Here is a 17,436-nt window from a genome sequence, read left to right as displayed (position 1 = left end):
GTTTTACGTGCCCTTCTTGTCGTGAAAAATTGTTTTAGGAAACCTAACCCGAGTAATTTGCAAAAAAAAAAAAAAAAAAAAAAAAAAAAAAAAAACTCTGTAGTAAAAAGCTCACTCGGATATATATTACTTGGATAGGTGAATGATACACTCAAAAAGTTGCTCATGGATCGTCTTTAGGCGAAAGTCTCCGAATTAAAGTATTGCCTCACTCGATAACACCGCTAAGATTGGAATGACGGAGTCTCTGAGATAAATTTTTTGTGAGGTCATGTTTCCAATGAGAAGGTAGTAGCTCCAATAATCTCGTGGATCGAAACGAAAAGACCCCGACGAGGCACCGCATGAGCAATCGAAGCAATCTAAAGCGACAATAAAGCAATCTAAGCAATGCAATCGGGTGAGTTTGGAGCAAAGAGAAAAGAAGAGCAGCGATTTGAATTGGACGTATTTCTATCAAACGGAACTAAGTGCATTATGACGTGAGCCCTGTCATGACACATATTCTTATGGGTCTCAGGGCTCATGTCTTAATTCACATAGTTCCGTTTGATAGAAATACGTCCAATTGCGGGTCGAAGGGCACCCCGTACTCTGCCGCCCCAAGGAAAAACGCCGTATGAACCTTCAAGCGTTGCTAAATTTCCTGTCGTAGATCACGTATTTTCGGGAAAATTTGTAAATATTTTTCTTCCCACTTTTCGGATAATTTTGTTCGCAATTTCATCCAAAGTTCCTGCAAATTTTAAGGAAAAGTATTCATAACATTCCTAAAAAAATTAACATTTTATCGGAGGAAATTTGGCGACTTTCGAATGTTCATACGGCGTTTTTCCTAAGCATGGCAGTATAGTCCCTGGTTTCTAGTGTAATTTTGCGAGGATAATGAGAAGTACGTTGAGCGGTGTGGCAACTTTAGTTTTCAGGCTTTTAAGCGGGGGTAATTGGGGGGGGGGGGGGGGCGTGTTTTCCGGGTCGGGTAGCCGAGGCGCGACCGTGGCACGATGGCTGGCTGCCTGCCGGTGTCAGTTTTGAGCGACGGACGGGCCGGCTCCCCGTCGCCGCGCCGACTTGGACGTCCATCAGGCATCGGAAATTGTCCGTGGTCATGAATCCGAGCCGTATCTGGCATTCCACCCAGCAACCCCCCCCCCCCCTCCCACCCCCCCCCCGGGTCGCCGTCAATGTCAACGTATCCCGCCGTCGTCAGAACCCGCATGAGCTCCCGTTTAATCCAATGTGAACGGGGTGAGAGAGCCCACGCTGCCGGGCTAAGGAAAAACCCCGTATGAGCCTTTAGGCCTTGCCAAATTTCCTCTGATAAAATACGAATTTATTAGAGAAATTTTAAATATTTTTCTTCCAATTTTTCAGACTATTTTGTGAGCAATTGAATCTAAAATATATCTGAAAATTTGAAGGAAAAATACGCATAAATTTCGTTAAGAATACATGTTTTATCCGGGGAAATTCGGCAACTCCCGAATGTTCATACGACGTTCTTCCTTAGCACGGCAGCACGGGCAAGCCTCCGTTTCAAGTCGCCATTATCGCCGGGATTCCTTCATTTTTTCCGTCTTTTGAGAATTTGCCGGTGTCTGAAACCCGATGAATTTAGTGCCTAAGTGGAAATTCTTGAGTTAACTGAGCACGAGGGTACTCTTGGTAAATTGAACAGTCATTGGAGATGATACGACGAAAATGATCAAATCTGCGAAAATATATGCGTTTAAATGGAAAATGCCGCCTGATGACATCACTATAGACGGTGCATTTTCTCACTTTTAAATCTATTTTTATACTATTTCCCTAATCATAAAAAATACCTTAAAAATTATTGTGGAATGGCTCTTTAAGCACCCTCAGATGAAGAAATAAAAATTCCCGCAAATTCTTCATTATTCTTTTTTGCAAACCAGGAAAAAATAACTGAGATATTTATCGAAAAGAGTACTCCTAAGAGATTTCCTTAGCCCCTAAATTTCCATTTTTGTCTCATGTCGAAGGAGTGCAAAAACTTGCGATCCTCAAAATAGGTGATAATGGATTTAACTCGTCTTGGTCTTGACATCGCCGATCGTTTTGAGACTTTTCAAATAAATTAAAAAAAGGAGCCTTCAGTGGCAATTTCATCAACACTTCTCAAGAGTCTAATTCTAAGACTCTCGACACAATTTTTCTTTCAAGTCGTAGCACTAAAGATACATGTATTATGACGGGAATGAAACATGTTATTCCCATGAATGACTGCAAATTTTGGGATGAGTCGATTGCGGAAACTGGCGAGTAGCGGCAGCCTGTTAGACGAGAGGGAAACCGGTTCTCTGTTGCTAGAAATAGGGGTTGCCACGGAGCTTTTGGTTTAGTGTGTGGCTCTTGCTCTCCCTTCCATGGAAATGGCAACACAGAAATTCGGCATAAACCGCACTCTTTTATGCATGCGTCTCCAGTTTGCACTCCTTTGGCGGGACAGATTTTCGCACTAATGCTCGTAGCACAGAAGCCTCTCAAATGCGGCTTATCAGACAGCTCACCATGGTTGCGGACGAGTCATTCTCCACAGAAATGCTTCCGCCAATTCCCTGTTTTTGTGGCATTTTCATGGTCTGAATCAATGGTTTGTTTAGAAACTCACCTATTTCCTGGGATTCTGGGCTCCGGGAAACTGACAGAAAAAAACACTCGCTCGATATTCACTCACACTTAAAACGTCCAACGCGAACGTTCTCGGGAAAGCTCCCGGAAACTTTCCCTCGCGAGACGAGTTTGGAATATGGTGGCGAGGCGTGAATGATCAATTATCGATATTTCCCCATTTGAAGCTACGGTAAAAGATCAATTAATAAGGTGTGCTTTACCAACACCCTGCCTATCGATCCTTTTCCATAGGTTTCAAGGCAGATCAATCGATATATCGCAAAGCACGCCATGCCACTGGTTCGAATACAGGAATCAAATGCGGATAAAAGTAATGATGATTTCAGCCATCTTCCTGCTATGGTTTTGGCGTCAGCCTGCAGAAGTGCGGTTCACCAGTCAGGCTCCGGTCAAACTCAACCACATTGCTGACTCGCACGAAAATCAGCCAGTGCAGAATTGAAATTATTTTTTTAGTGAGAATTGAAGGATCAGAAAATTTACTGTTGAGATATGTATCGAAACATTGATTAATCCCTAAATGAATCAGTTTTTAAAGTTATAATGTGAGGATACTTAATTTTCTACCGAACTTTAAGCACAGTGACTTAATAAAAAACTTAAAACTGGGAATGTAGAGTGGTCCTCGAGTGTGTAACAGATCCTGGTTTCAAAGCTTCTGTTTAACGTGAAGAACAATTTTATATCGGTCATTTATCTCTCCAAATTTTGCATGTGTCCAATTGAAAGACCAGGGAAATCTACAAGGGTCGTCCTGAGGAAAGTTTTCATCGTCTTTGAACAGTTCCATTCTTTAGGAGGCCTCATATTATTCACTGTCATCAATTAAGGATGAATGAAGTTTTGAACATAGCTGTCATAAAATAGACAACTTTTGCGAAACTCGAGTAAAATTTAGTATTATAACTCTGAAAACGGATGGACTGCAATGATTTGATGTACTACGAAAAGTACAACGTATAAAATAAGAACTATTAAGATTCAGACACACTTTAAGGTAGGCGCATACCTATTTTAAATTTTATGAAACTCGCAAAACATTTTCTTTTGTTTTATGCATTCTTTGTATCGGCAAACATGGTTTCAATACCTTGTGAGGATTAACTCTCGAGTTAAAGTACTGAATTTAACTCCAAGTCCACAAAAATTGTCTGTTTTATGAAGAAACATGTTCAAGGCCTCGTTAATCCTCCCTCGATCACAAGGTTAACCAAGGGCTCAGTCTCGCGGCGTGTTTTGCGATATATCGATGGATCGGCCACTTAAACCCATATGAAAAGGATCGATTTTTTAGCATAGCTTTAAATGGCGGAAATATCGATAATCGATGATTCAGGCTTGGCTACTGGTGGAGCCTCCGAATGAAGGAAAGGAGTTGTTTATGGAGCAATTATGAATACGGGCGCGAGTATTGTAGAAAGTTGTAAAAAATTGTGAATTTTGCTTGGAGCCCGGCGCGGCGTCGGCGGGGAAGCGACAGGGAGGAAATAATTAGATTTGACGGAAGCTTAGCGGCCGATGCAAATATTCCGAGGGAATCCTCATTACGCGATTATGATGAGTTATTCTGAGCGCGATTACGAGTATGTGCCCGCGCCGCCCCGCGCCGCCCGCAGAGGAAACTCCACCCCCAACTCCAGTTCAGTCACCCTTCCAAGGCTTCCTTTCATCTGCCTCTCCTAGTTGCCACAGCCACATTAACCTCAAAACAATACAACCTCTTCTGCCCTCCGCAAAACGAACCTCTAGCATAGAGCTAAGAATATCTGTGTTACGTTCGCCAAATCCCCAGCTTGGGCACTGGGCAACTTTTCCCCCATCCCATATGCAGATAGGCCTGCCCAGTGCTCATTTCCCAAGTTGGCAACGCTGTTTTTCCTCCATTTAAATCCATTGAAAATATCGATTTAATGTGAGGCAAGCTGCCTCACCAAGAATCCATTGTTTTACATACATTTAAATGGATGAACAAAAGTGTTGCCAATATGCAAAATTACCACGGGGCCTGGCCATCCCCGTTGCCTAGTCTGTGAACTAGCCGATTTTTTTTTATTTAAAGATTTTTATTGAAACTGAAGAGTATTCTGATAAATACCAGGATAATCAATTCACTTTGCAATTTATGTTAATTAATTTTTACAATTTTTTATCCATCCGAAGAGTTTTTACAAAAATTTACTAGTTGTTTTACAAACCTGTTGTCCGGGCAACCAAACTCGAGCAATGGAACTCTATCGAGATAGATATGAATGAAACTAACAAGGAAATGATAATTTTGGATGAAAATATCCATGAAAGTTTGTTCCGAACTAATAGGTGAAAATACCCAGTTTGTTCCAACTTTATTCTAAAAGTTGGAAATCATAAAAATCCATGTAAGCCTGAAGTTGGTAGACCTATCAGAGAGCGGCTTATTTATTTTTTTTAAACAGAAAAATGATCGAGACGACGACGATTGCCTTAATGAAAAGGGTTCGGTCACTTCATCGGATCAACATTTTCTTCCTTCAGATTTCCTGTGGTTATTTCAATTGAGCGTGTATACGCCCTTTTTCCGAAAATTGCAGAAATGGATGCTTCGTATCCTAATCTATTATACGCCCCGATTTTCAGGTTAATTAATCAACTTTCGAGCCAAGAGACCAAGCTTCGTACGGTTAAGTGAGTGATTATAGGCTATATCTCTGGGAAAAGGGCGCATGGCGTAAGTGCCCTTTTGGGAAATTGCAGTTAAGCCAATTTTCCGGAATCAGTTATGTGTAAGTACAGCTGGAATGGTAGCAGAGTTGGCCGCAAATTGCTACCTCACGACGTATGGACAGGACCTCATCGATCTACCTCTGAGTACGGCTGCCGTGGCCGTACGGCACAATGGATCAAGTCAATAGGAGAGGTCGGACAAAATTTGGAAACTTTAAACACTTGTAACTCCGTTTATACAAATCTCTGAGGTTCTAAAAGTGGTCCCATTGGTTTCCCCGTGGTACTTTTTTCTCAAAGCACCTCTTAAATCTGAAATGTGACGAAATAAACAACAAAATCTGCAATTTTAGTCAAACATTTCATGTTCAACCTCTCTTACTGACTCGATTCACTGTGCGACAGCGACGCGACGTTGCAGAGATAGCGCAAGGCCCTATAAACGATGGGCGGGGAATAATTTTGACATCAAAGAAGATGTTTTATATTTTTATCCCACAGAAGAGATAAATAGACTTTATTTTTGTCTAGAAACTCATTCATATTCTAAAAGTCCAGTTTCAAAAGTCAAAACCTATGACTATTGCTCCATTTCCGGAAAAAGGGCACATAATAGAAAAATTTAAAACATTCCTCCCACAACAATAAAACAAGTATAAGGCTTACTATTGGTCTTTATTCATCCTAGGGTGTATAAAATTTGATTCAAGCGTCCAGGTGCGGATGTAAGTCACCATCAGTGGCCAGAATGTAATAATGAAAATTTCAAATGCGTCCTTCTCGCAATGTGATTTTTCGGTATGTGCCCTTTTTCCGGAAAGAACCTCAATTTCCGTACATAAGTACGCTGTTATTCGGGTGCTGGAACTTTCGCGCATCTATATGATTAGGTGAGAATAAGGGAAGTGCCTTCAATTTTGAACATGCAACACGCTAATCCGATTGTATAGTTGCATCAAGGTCCCACAATGAACTCAGAAATGTGCCAAGATAAAAGCTAATTTGAACAAAAACTGGTAAGTTTTTAAAGAAAATTTTGTGAGGAATTAAAAAACAAGTAAATTGCATTTTTTAAAATAACCTGTAAGTTGTTTCGATACTCTGAAGTCTCGTTTATAATCTCGCGAATTATTCGTCATAAATCGGTCAGTGGGGGTCAGACGAGCGATACAGGTCAGGAAAGGTTTTTCGAGTAGTTTCTTTCCGCAAAATTCAGTCCTATTGTTTTTTTTATTTTTGTTAAAATGAAAAATGGTTTTTTTTTAAGATAAAAAAAAAACTCCCCACGAACGAGATAAAAGGAGAGTTCAGTTTTACTCATTGCTTACTGTTGTGGACGCGGTAGCTTTTTTATTATCGTCCATACCATGAACTCTAACTGTATTAAAGTTTTTTCCAACTTTCTTTTTGAAAGCAAATTTTATTGCAGAAAAACCAACGAAAATCCATATTTTATATTTTCTCTATAATTGTGGCACACTACCGGGAGCCCATATCGACAAAATTAAACATGTTGGTGAACAGGATTCTATGTAATCAAGCATCATACGTGAATAAAAAATGCAAAATCTTAAATGGAGTCATTGCGAGGCGCGTTTGCTGCAATGCTAAGTAAAAACGCCGTATGAGCATTCAAATGTTGCCAAATATCCTGCCAGAAAATATTTATTCTAGAAAGAAGTTATGCACTTTCTAGATCAAATTACGAACGCAATCCTCCGAAAAATGAGAAGAGAAATATTTACAAATTGTCCTGAAAATTTGTGATTTGTCGAAGGAAATTCGGCAACGCCTGATGGCTTATACGGCGTTCTTCCGTAGCACGGCAGAATGGTGTGGTCGATCTCTATTACGCGAGTTGTGCTTTTTGCCGCGTCGCAAGATTGAAGGCGTTTTTTCCTCGTTTGCTTCTAGTTTGACGGAAGGACGCTCAACGGGAGGCTTCAACAGTCTTGTGGCGGAGTCGCTAGGAATCTGGCTGATGCAATCGGGAGACTCATCGATGATCCACCGATTTTCATTTCAGCAGTCGGGGATGATCTATTCGGGAAAACGCTCGTTGAAAGTCTTCCACACGTGGTAAGTTTCCCCATTATTATTCCTTCCTTTCGTTACAAGAATGCAGATTGCAAGTGTCTGAAATTTTTTTAAATTCCATGTTTGAAACTGCTAAACAAAACTGAGCACGAGGATATTCTTGTTTCTAAATTGAACAGTTATTGGAGGAATTATGACGGAATAACCTAATCTGCCAAACTACATGTATTTAAATGGAAAATGCCGCTAGGTGACGTCTCACAAGGCGGCACATTTCCTCACTTTTAAATCTATTTTCCTCCAATTCTCCATTTCAGAAAAAAATTATGAAAAATACTGCGAACTCAGCTTATTGAACACTTTCAGATGAAGCAATCAAAACGACTTTAAATTTTGAACCAAATCTTCTGCTATCGAATACGAAAAATCATGGAGAATTTAAGTTTTATGTTGACCAGCTTCTCGAAAGAAAAATAAAATTTCTAAGGAAGTCTGCAACGTCGCAAATGGAGAAACGTCGTCTCTCATTTTGCTCAATAATATGTATGTATAAAATTGAAGGCATTATGACTGGCCTCTCTCAACTTATATTCGTCTGTAACGATAAACAATGGGACGCGCTTGCTACGGCGCCTTGATACAACTATACAACCTCGACGGATGTCCGTATTGCGTTCAAAAATTTGAAGGCGTTTTGACTTCCTACGCATAATACCTGTAGTTGATTCGATCGACAAACGCGTTGGTCGGCGGTGACGGGGACTTGATGCAACTATTTAAGCTTGTTGGATGTCCGTATCGGTCCGACTGAAGTGCGAAACCACGTATCTCCAGTGCGGTGTTTCAAAATTTCCGTTCTTATTTCATCTCTTCCATGAGAAACAATCCAAATTGTGTGCAAATTCTCCATTAGACGAAGCAGAAAGTATGAAGGAGAAAACAGGAAATGTCAGGAAATCTTAATAATCTAAATGGTAAACAGACAGCAAAGGCATGTATTAATTCTGAGTGTCGAAAGGTAATACACGATTTTATTTGTCTGGAATATGTCAGGGCATTTTAGCATCATACCGCCAGTATTTTCTTGGTAACATCAAGAAGTTAGAGTGATGAGTCAAACGATTTCAGCTCAAGTACTCAAGGATTCTTTTTCTTCATAAAAGGTTAACACGAAGAAAAATTGTCCTCTCAATAACCGCCTTATCGGATTTCAATTTAAGACAACTGGAAATTTTATTGTAGACCCAATGAGATTCTCGTTACAACAATCAGGATCCCAATAGAACAACAGAAATTTTGGTTGTCCCGTATAGAAACAGATGAAGAAATTATTATAGTGGATCTTCAACTTTTTCGCAATGCATTCTGTGAACTATTGATACACGAGTATCTCAAATAACCTTTAAATGAAATATTTTGGGAAAATCTAAATATCAGTATGTAGATTAATCTTTGAAGAATTTTCGTGCCAAGAATCATCCTCCAAAATCTTAAAACAAAGTCAAAAGTACTGTTTCTACGTAACCATCGATATCGAAACATTGAAATTGGTTGCAAAATGGAAACAGTACTTTTGACTTTATTTTAAGATTTTAGAGAATGATTTTCCCGCTTGAATGCTGTCAAAAAGATTCATTCGAAAACGTGGACACTTCTTGACTACGGGAGTAAAAATATGAAAAACAATAACCAGAAATTTACACGGATTTTCCTATGAGCTTATGTTTCCTAAAATTGCGTGTTCACCCTGAGTGTGCCGTGTGATCCCAAGCTAGAATCATGGCGACTTAGTTAGAATCATGGCGACATAGTTCTCATCATACGAATGAAGCATTTTAACTGAAGTATCACCAAAAAAATGTCTTAAATGTAGATATACATTATACAGCTTGAAAAAGAAAAATCCTCAAAATCATCGAAGAAAGAGGGGGGAGGGGAGGGGCTCAAGATCCACGTATAAATGTGCGAGACCAAAATTTGACCCATATTCATAATAATGAGGTCCAGTAACACCAGGAATTTCGAGTGGAGCAAAGGTTTAAAAAAATATATATATATTTCTTAAAATACCTTAGTCCTGCTAGTTACTGCTTTTCTTATCAGAATTGATTATGTTCTTCTTCATCCTCAGGACACGGGAGCTGTTATAAAATCGGAAAAAGATTCGGCCTGCTGCTCTGCTATACTCGATAATTCAGGGGAGTGTCTTTTCATCGTCGCTGCGATGGACGTTTTTCAAGATATATCTCCTCACCAGGTAATTTTTCGCTCCTCCCTATTCCTACCTGAAATTGTGGATAATCCTTATTTTCCAAGTTTTGATGATCAAATTACACATTTTCCTTCTCGTCCTCCTCCTCCTTTTTTTCACCTTTTTGGGGTGAAAAACAGAAAAGAGTGTTAGGTCGTTACTAGCAAAAGAGTTTAGTGAAAGTGCTTAGTAGCATAGTGAAACAATGAGCCGTAGAAGCGTTCATATTTGGAGGAGATGAATCGTCAAATAATATTCAGGTAAATCCCGTAGGTTTGCCTTCAGTTTGCACGGTAGGCAAGAGTGGGTACTCGGGAGTCGCAAAAATTACATCAACATATTTCTACATTTTGTTTGTAAATCCATCAATTACAAGGACATCATGTTTGCAGCTTTTACCTAAATCAGTCCAATTGAAACAAATGCTTGCTCAAAGGAAGGAAATCCAAAAACTAATGAGTCCTGACTTTCTTTGATTACGTTCATGAGTTTTCGGCCTCATGACCTTTTAGCAGGCGTCCATTTAATTGTGTTTCATTTCCAGCACTTCATCTCGTGTTTTATGTTTTGACAAAAACTCGTGCTTGAAATGCATTGTGATTTCATGCGAATTTGTCCCAGGACATTTATCTACGAAATCTTGATCAAGTTTAATACGCTCATTGCACCCTACAATTCGACACTAAATAAGATGAAATATATGCCAAAAGTGCTTACATCGATGTTTCATTTGCTGATGCTTTATCATCTTATTTAGTACGAAATTCTGTTGAATCAAGTGTTATTTGGTGCTCTGTCAATAAATTAAACCCGAAATAAAGTATTTTCGAGTAAAATTCAGTAGACTGCGGCCAGAAATCAAGCTATTCAAGCGTTTTTCTATAATTGAAATTGATATGTTTATCAGTCTCTTTGTGTAATAGATAAATAAAATACCAGTATAGAATGCTTATAGCGTCTCGTGAAAAGCTCTTATCGACAGTAAAACAAACTTTTTGTTAACTATCCTCTATTTCAGCAAGCCAATGAAGATGAATAAATTTTTGGAGATTCTTGTCGTAATATATTATTATTTACCGTTTATTTGCAGATCTCTCGCCATGAAAACTTGATAAGAGAATCTAAATACATAGTTTTTGACGGTAACACTCCTCTAAAGTCCATGGAAGTTTTACTACAGATTAGTAGAGACCACAACGTTCCAGGTAAATTCCAATGTATAAGTCAAGTATTCTTTCTGTTTCCTCTTTCACAACTCCCACTGCTTTCATGACACATCTTAAATACGTCTATATCTATTATTCCATGAGAGATATCCGGAATAGTCGAGACAAGCGAAAGTAGAAAGTTTCAAGGACAGAAAAAAGCAGCCCATCTCCCATCTTGCTCCACTATTTGTAACTCGTGATCACAAGCCTCGAATGATTAAATATCCCTCTTTTTCAGATTGAAACCCACCGTAGTGAAATATACATTAACTTTTGTATAAAATTAATCTATGGTTGACCGATCCTATTCTTTGATGCCAACTTTCAATTTGGAGCTGAAACTACATGTCTTCCCCTGCTATAAATATTTCTAACTTGCAAATAAACCAATGCTCTCTTTTCTTTTCAGTTTGGTTTGAACCCACAGACATCACATTAGCATCGAAACCATTCAAAACGAAACTTTTTGAAAATATTACTTATATATCACCAAACATATACGAATTATTGGAAATATCAAAAACTTTGAATGAGGGTAAGCATCCGTTTTTTGTTGTTGTTTGTTGGTTTTTTTTTTTAAAATTATTTGAGGACGCAATTATAACGAAACAGAAGTTATAACGACCGATTAAAAGTAAAAAAAAAAAAATAACTCCAAAATTTCTCCATTAGCGCGCACTACATTCCTGTTCTTGTAAAAAAAAAATGTTCCAGTTGATGTCTACTCGTAATTTATTGATTAGTTCAATAATTTTTAAAACAAGCGGAATTCAATCTCTGATTAAAATATTTGCTTCGCCTGGTTTATTTCTTTTAAATTCTTTTTTATTTAGTCGCGGATAACCTGCTGTTGTCGGATCTTTGAAAGGAACGCAAAGTAAGGTGCAAAATTGGAAAATTCTTGTAATATCGTCATGTATTGAATACTATTGGCTGCTTATTTTATGTTTTGTGTAATCACAGGAAGAAATCTTAGATTTGAAATGGCGCAGTCAAACCCTGAGGACACTATCCGTCAAGCGGTTGAACATAGCCTACCTCTTCTGGATTCCATTCCAAACATAATGGTAACGCTTGGCACCCACGGTTCCCTGGTAAGCATATTTCCACGGATATAGAAATGTTTACGTAATATTCATGCATTTTTCAAAGAAAATTGTACCACTCTTAAAACACTTTTGCCCTCTTTCCATAAGTCGGCAAAAGGGGCACGTTATACTTCTGGGGCTGAGGGCTGTGTTCTTCGTTTATCAACGGCATATATGGAAGCGCGTAGCCTGTCTGTAATGTTCTAAGGTCTCCGCTCCCATAGTGTTTTATCAAACAAAAGAAAACGAAACGATATTATTATTCATACAATTTTTTACAGAATATGTTTTAACCGTAGAAAAAAAATCCAGAGAAGTTTTCAACCAATAATGTCGGGAATTGTTTTATTAAAGTAATAATCATGACAAGTAATGTCCAGCGTCGCAACCTAGGTACGATTTTTTGCAGTCTCACCGTTGATGTCTTCAAAGCCACCCGTTCGGACATGCTGAGCATGACGCTGCTCAAGCAAGATAACCTGAGTGCCTTCAATTCTTTGTGTATGCAACACCTATGTCCGCCAAGCTCAAACTGTTACACTTTCTCTGCCATGGTTGGAAACCTCACTGTATGCACGTAAAAATGTTGCCAAATTTCTCTCTGATGAAGTAAGGATTTTCTAAAAAAAACACGGTGATTTTTTTCCTCGATTTTTTTAGTGACTTTTATTCCCCTTTATTTTTAAGACAGGGTGCAAAGCGAGGCACGTGTTTTTGCAGTTTGCAGGTATCTCCTTTAAGGACGGATTTCTAAAATTTCTGATGTTCTACGAACAAAAAAATCAGAGAGCAAACCACTTGGAAGCTTGTGTATCTCGCTAGCTTTCTAAGGAAAATTAATCGGATCCGTTCTTCGTCATTTCTTCTGAAATTCGTACAAGTTTACCTTTCATTATTTTACAATTTCAGATCATATCTCGCGGTGAAAGCGGCCCCTCCATTCATCATTACAAACCACTCCGCGTTCCTAAAGTTGTAAGCGTCATGGGTGCTGGAGACTGGTGAGTATTTTACCATTTTTCCCTGTTTTGTCTGATGCTTGCCTACATGCCAAATGAGTTTTTGTTTTCTTTATGAGTATGCATGTTGTGACTTTAATGTGAGTTGTTGAGAGCTGCATGTGAATTGCCTCTAAGTTTTCGAACAATAGTACTTGAGTCAGGAATCTGAGCAAGTTTCAAAATCGTTCGAATTAAAACTTTTATAACGCAGTCGTACGTATCATATTAAATTCGACGTATTCTTGTGCGGTCTCCGCGGCGTATTAATTCGTCTTTATTGTCGTCAAAATCCTCAGGCGAGGTTTCTATTTTTTGTAAGCAAAATTTTTGAGACAAAATCCGATACAAGTCTTTACCCGGATGACTGGATGATAGCTTATATCGATGGTGAAAGTGCAGAAAAGCGCATCTCGGAAAACTCGATTTTCCAGGAGAGTAAAAAAACGGACTACATTCCTCCTTATTGTCAGTAGAAGGGTAATATTTCTTGAGTATAGCAAGAATAAGATGCTTTCTCAGACTCCATCAGCATTTTGAATATTTTCTCGAATTGTTAGAAAATATGGCAGAAATGCCGAGGTTCACGTTTTCGGCACTAAAAATTGACACTTCATCATGAGATACGCATTTCTGCAATCAGGACCGGATTTAGGGGGTGGCCACATTGGTCGCGACCCATGGCGGCAAATGTTGCAATTTTTTCAAATGCAGGTATCGAAGAAAAGAAAAAAAAAAAAAAAAAAAAAAAAAAAAAAAAAAAAAAAAAAAAAAAAAAAATACAAACGAGAAAGGCGACAAAATCTCTCATTTCCTGAGAGTTAAAATATAGTAATTTATAATTTATTCGTCTTTCGGTGATACAAGAGACAGCGCCTAGTTGAGAGAGAAACCAAACTCGCAATTTGGCCTGGAGCGGCGCGGCGCAGAGAGCAATGATGACGAGGACTTGAGATGAAAAGGAAAAGCCCTCAGCGCGCCGGTCATATTAGCGCCTACAAGACTCCACGAATACTTCACGCATTGCGTCAAACGTAGTGCGTTCAGCAGCGGTTATCGTGAAACTCATAGTGCCTACAAGACTGCATGAATACTTCACGCATTGCGTCAAAAACAGTGCGGTCGGCATGAAACGATAGCTCCTAGAGGAGGACTGTAGGGATATTTCACGCATTGCGCCAAACACAATGCGGTTGGCGCGGTGGCGGATATTAAAATTATTTAACCACATTCATGTTTATTCTTTCATAATTTCTTCGTTCATTTCTTATAAATGAAAGGCCTTGCCCACACAGAGATAGGTTTACGGAATTTAATTTCCGCGCAAAGTTGCGTGAACTTTTGCTAGTGTCGACAAGGCTTTCACAAAAAATGTGCCCAACACGAGTAAACGCGTCTTATGCAACCCCTCCTCCTCCGGCACGTTCACTTGATGGTTTTTATCGATGTTTCAAAACGAATGAGAAAGGGCGGCAAAATACTTAAGCCCGAGATACGCGAAAAAAGTTGGACTGTTTTAGGTGTCTTCCCAATTGTTTTCGATTATAATCTCTTGCTGCCAGATAGACGACATCTTCAACAACACGTTTATGCAGCTAACTCAAAACTGTCCAAAATCGAGATACGCACTTGTGCACTTTCACCATCGATATATCTAGATGATTGCATGGATAGACTTATGTGTGCACACATAATTCTCCCTGATTTACCTTAAAAATTCAAGGCTACTTGGATTTTATTTTGCAATTAGGAACTAAAATTTCTGGCTCAGTTTATAAACAATGTATGTACCATTAGTTTCACAATGCACATAAGTGTTTTTACTGATGAGTCAGAAATTTTAGTTCCCGATTGGAAAGCAAGTCCAATAGCAGTACCTTTTTGCGCATATTGTCTAAAGTTGTTGCGCTTGTTTTTACTCTAATTGCCCACCTTCTTTTCCCCAAATGCTTTCCGCTTTTGCGCACCTTTTTTCCGCTTATTGCTACCTTCTTTATCGTTCACCTATTTTGCGCTTATTGCGTACAGTTTTTACACTCACTGTCCACTTTTTTGCACTTTTTGCCTACCGTTTATGTGCTCCTGGTTTTTGCGTGTCGGGAAATTTTCGCTTTTAGACAGTGCACCGAAAAAAAAAGATTGGTAGAATTTCGCATTCCTTCACGCTGTGTTTCACACAGCGTTAATTTAGAGTCCATTCTGCCAGAGGAACGGTCACCTGTACCAGTTTATAGTAACGTTTACCTTTCTCCTGGCAGAACTGACTTAAAGATAGGTAGAATTTATCATTCCTTCACACTGTGTGAAATACAGCGTAAAGAAATAGTAAATTCTACCAATCTTTTTTTTTTCTTCAGTGAATGCCATATTTTTACGTTTGGATTCTGTTCTTGCGCAGTCTTGCGGCCGGATTTATTGCCGGATTGGTGAGAGGGCACTCGGAAGGAGTTTCCATGGCTGCTGGCCTAAACGCAGCGTCACTGGCCATCCAGTCCCAATTTACAGTATCTCCACTCCTCCGTTGGGTTCAATGCGAGGCTGCCCCTTTCACAACCCTCCAGTCGGCTCATTTCGGACATTTGAGGAGATAATTGTCAATTCCCCTCCTCCACTGTTTATTTTCTATTTTGCGTGTATTTTTATCTTTTTATCTCATTTATCAAGTTTAGACTGATCCGTTACCAACCCTGGTAAAAGTCGGCTCTTAAATAGTATTTTGAAACATACCTTGACTATAAAACCGTGCTGAGGATGAACGCAAGCTTGCAAACGTTGCCAAATTACCTTTGATTAAATATGAATTTTTAGAGAATTTTATTTGCAATCAGATGTAAAATATCCAAAATTTTCCAGAGAAAAGACTCATAACTCCTCAATTTCAACATTTTCATCGGAGGAAATTTTGGAACTCTCCAATGCTCATAAATCGTTTTTCCATAGGACGGCACTACAGGATTTGATATAGCCCGCTCGTAGGATTTCTCGCTGTCCCTATAGCCTAGCTATAAAGGCAATAACAAATCCTATTCCCGAGCTTCAGGGAAAACACGATATCTTGTAGCCGGGCTCTGTTCCAAAATACTATCGTACAGACGATTTTTGTCCGGAAATTCATACCATTTTTAACGTTTAAGTAATGTTATTGATTCTTAACTATAAGTGACTGATTTTTGCATTTTTTGTCTGGAAATTAAACTTAAAAAATTAAAATTAAAATTTATTTTAACTTTAAGTAATGTCACTGATTCTTAACCATAAGCGACTGATTTTTGAATTTTTGGATGTTTAACTAAACCAGTGCCTTCTGTGGAATTTTGTCACTCTTGATTTAACTTCTGTTCTCTTGTTCATAAACTAGCGGATCATCGTATGAGACGATAAAATAATTCCATTTCTCCCCCCGGCGCTTCGAGCCCAGTTCATTTATCCCGGTTTGCGCTCGCGAAGCGAATAAATCCCCCTCTGTATTTTTAGACGTACAGTAGCTCCAGTTACCTTGATTTATGAAAGAATCTCGCCTCGGTAGCTCCGTTTCCAGGGTTTTAATGTGACATTAAGATAAGAGATAACATTCCAATTTAAATACCAGTATTCCCGTATTTAGCAAGTCTGAAACATGCACCCTTCCACGTGCATTTGATATTTGAGCTATCCTCTGCTTCTCCCTAAAGTTGACGCCAGTCAGGTAATTGTCGATTCAAAGTATTTCGGTTTTTTTTTGTAAATCAAAATTTACACAAGTGGTCATTCTTTTAAGCCGTCCAGAAGACTCCTTACATATTTTTCCGTGACCATTGATTTTATTAAGTCTAATTTAACTTGAAGTTGATTACCAATTAGTATTTTGTATTAATCTCCTTAGTTTTTGTAATCAGCTCACGTTTTTTTTAAATATATAATTTCATTCTTTTGATTCTTTAATTAACTGTAGTTCCATCTCCGATGTATGTCTCTTTGATTTTTCTTTCAAAAAAATATATTTTGACCAATTTTCACGGTTCGTAAATCAGTAGGTTACGTATCAGTAGGACACACCACATGTTTCGAGAATATCCTCTCATGAGTATAAGTAATAGCTTGTAATCAATTCATCAGTTCATTCTGCATCTCATCTTTCAAGTGGATTAAGGAGTTGTATGGAGCTTCACGAGACAAGAAGCTCCGTTTCCAATGTGCACCTGTGGACTTAGTTTTAAGAACCCATTTAAGCCATTTGTTTTAAAAACTTTAAATTTGAATTTTCGTACTATAAGCGCAAAAAGGAATTAAGGTCCCCTCTTTCTTCTTATTTTTGTTAAAAATGTCGCGGCTGATGGCCTCATAAAACTCTCTGGCTCGTTATCAGCTGTTGATTCTTTCTATCCATTTCGATGTCCTTTCGTAGATTGCGAATTATTGTGCGCAAAAAAATATTGTACTTTCATAATAGAATATACTTTTTCATTTATTACTCATGATGATTCTTTTAAGCAGTGTAAAACAAATTTACAACGAGG

The 17,436-nt window shown here is 38.6% G+C and overlaps 1 protein-coding gene across 4 annotated transcripts in view; it reads left to right on the top strand.

Moving 5' to 3' along the window:
• LOC109038577 (uncharacterized) overlaps positions 1-17,390 on the top strand; it is a 353,696-nt gene extending 336,306 nt beyond the window's left edge. For all 4 annotated transcript variants that reach the window (XM_019053675.2, XM_072297640.1, XM_019053676.2 and 1 more), the window contains exons 11-17: positions 7,273-7,437; positions 9,527-9,652; positions 10,737-10,851; positions 11,264-11,389; positions 11,818-11,948; positions 12,852-12,943; positions 15,339-17,390. In XM_019053675.2, the coding sequence (XP_018909220.2) occupies positions 7,273-7,437; positions 9,527-9,652; positions 10,737-10,851; positions 11,264-11,389; positions 11,818-11,948; positions 12,852-12,943; positions 15,339-15,531 (948 nt within the window). In that variant the 3' untranslated portion in view covers positions 15,532-17,390. The remainder of the gene's footprint in view (positions 1-7,272; positions 7,438-9,526; positions 9,653-10,736; positions 10,852-11,263; positions 11,390-11,817; positions 11,949-12,851; positions 12,944-15,338) is intronic.
• Positions 17,391-17,436: the final 46 nt, after the last annotated feature.

Source organism: Bemisia tabaci, chromosome 3 (genome assembly GCF_918797505.1).
Source record: "Bemisia tabaci chromosome 3, PGI_BMITA_v3".
Taxonomy (NCBI): Eukaryota; Metazoa; Arthropoda; class Insecta; order Hemiptera; family Aleyrodidae; genus Bemisia; species Bemisia tabaci.
This window is presented reverse-complemented; position numbering and strand designations above follow the sequence as displayed.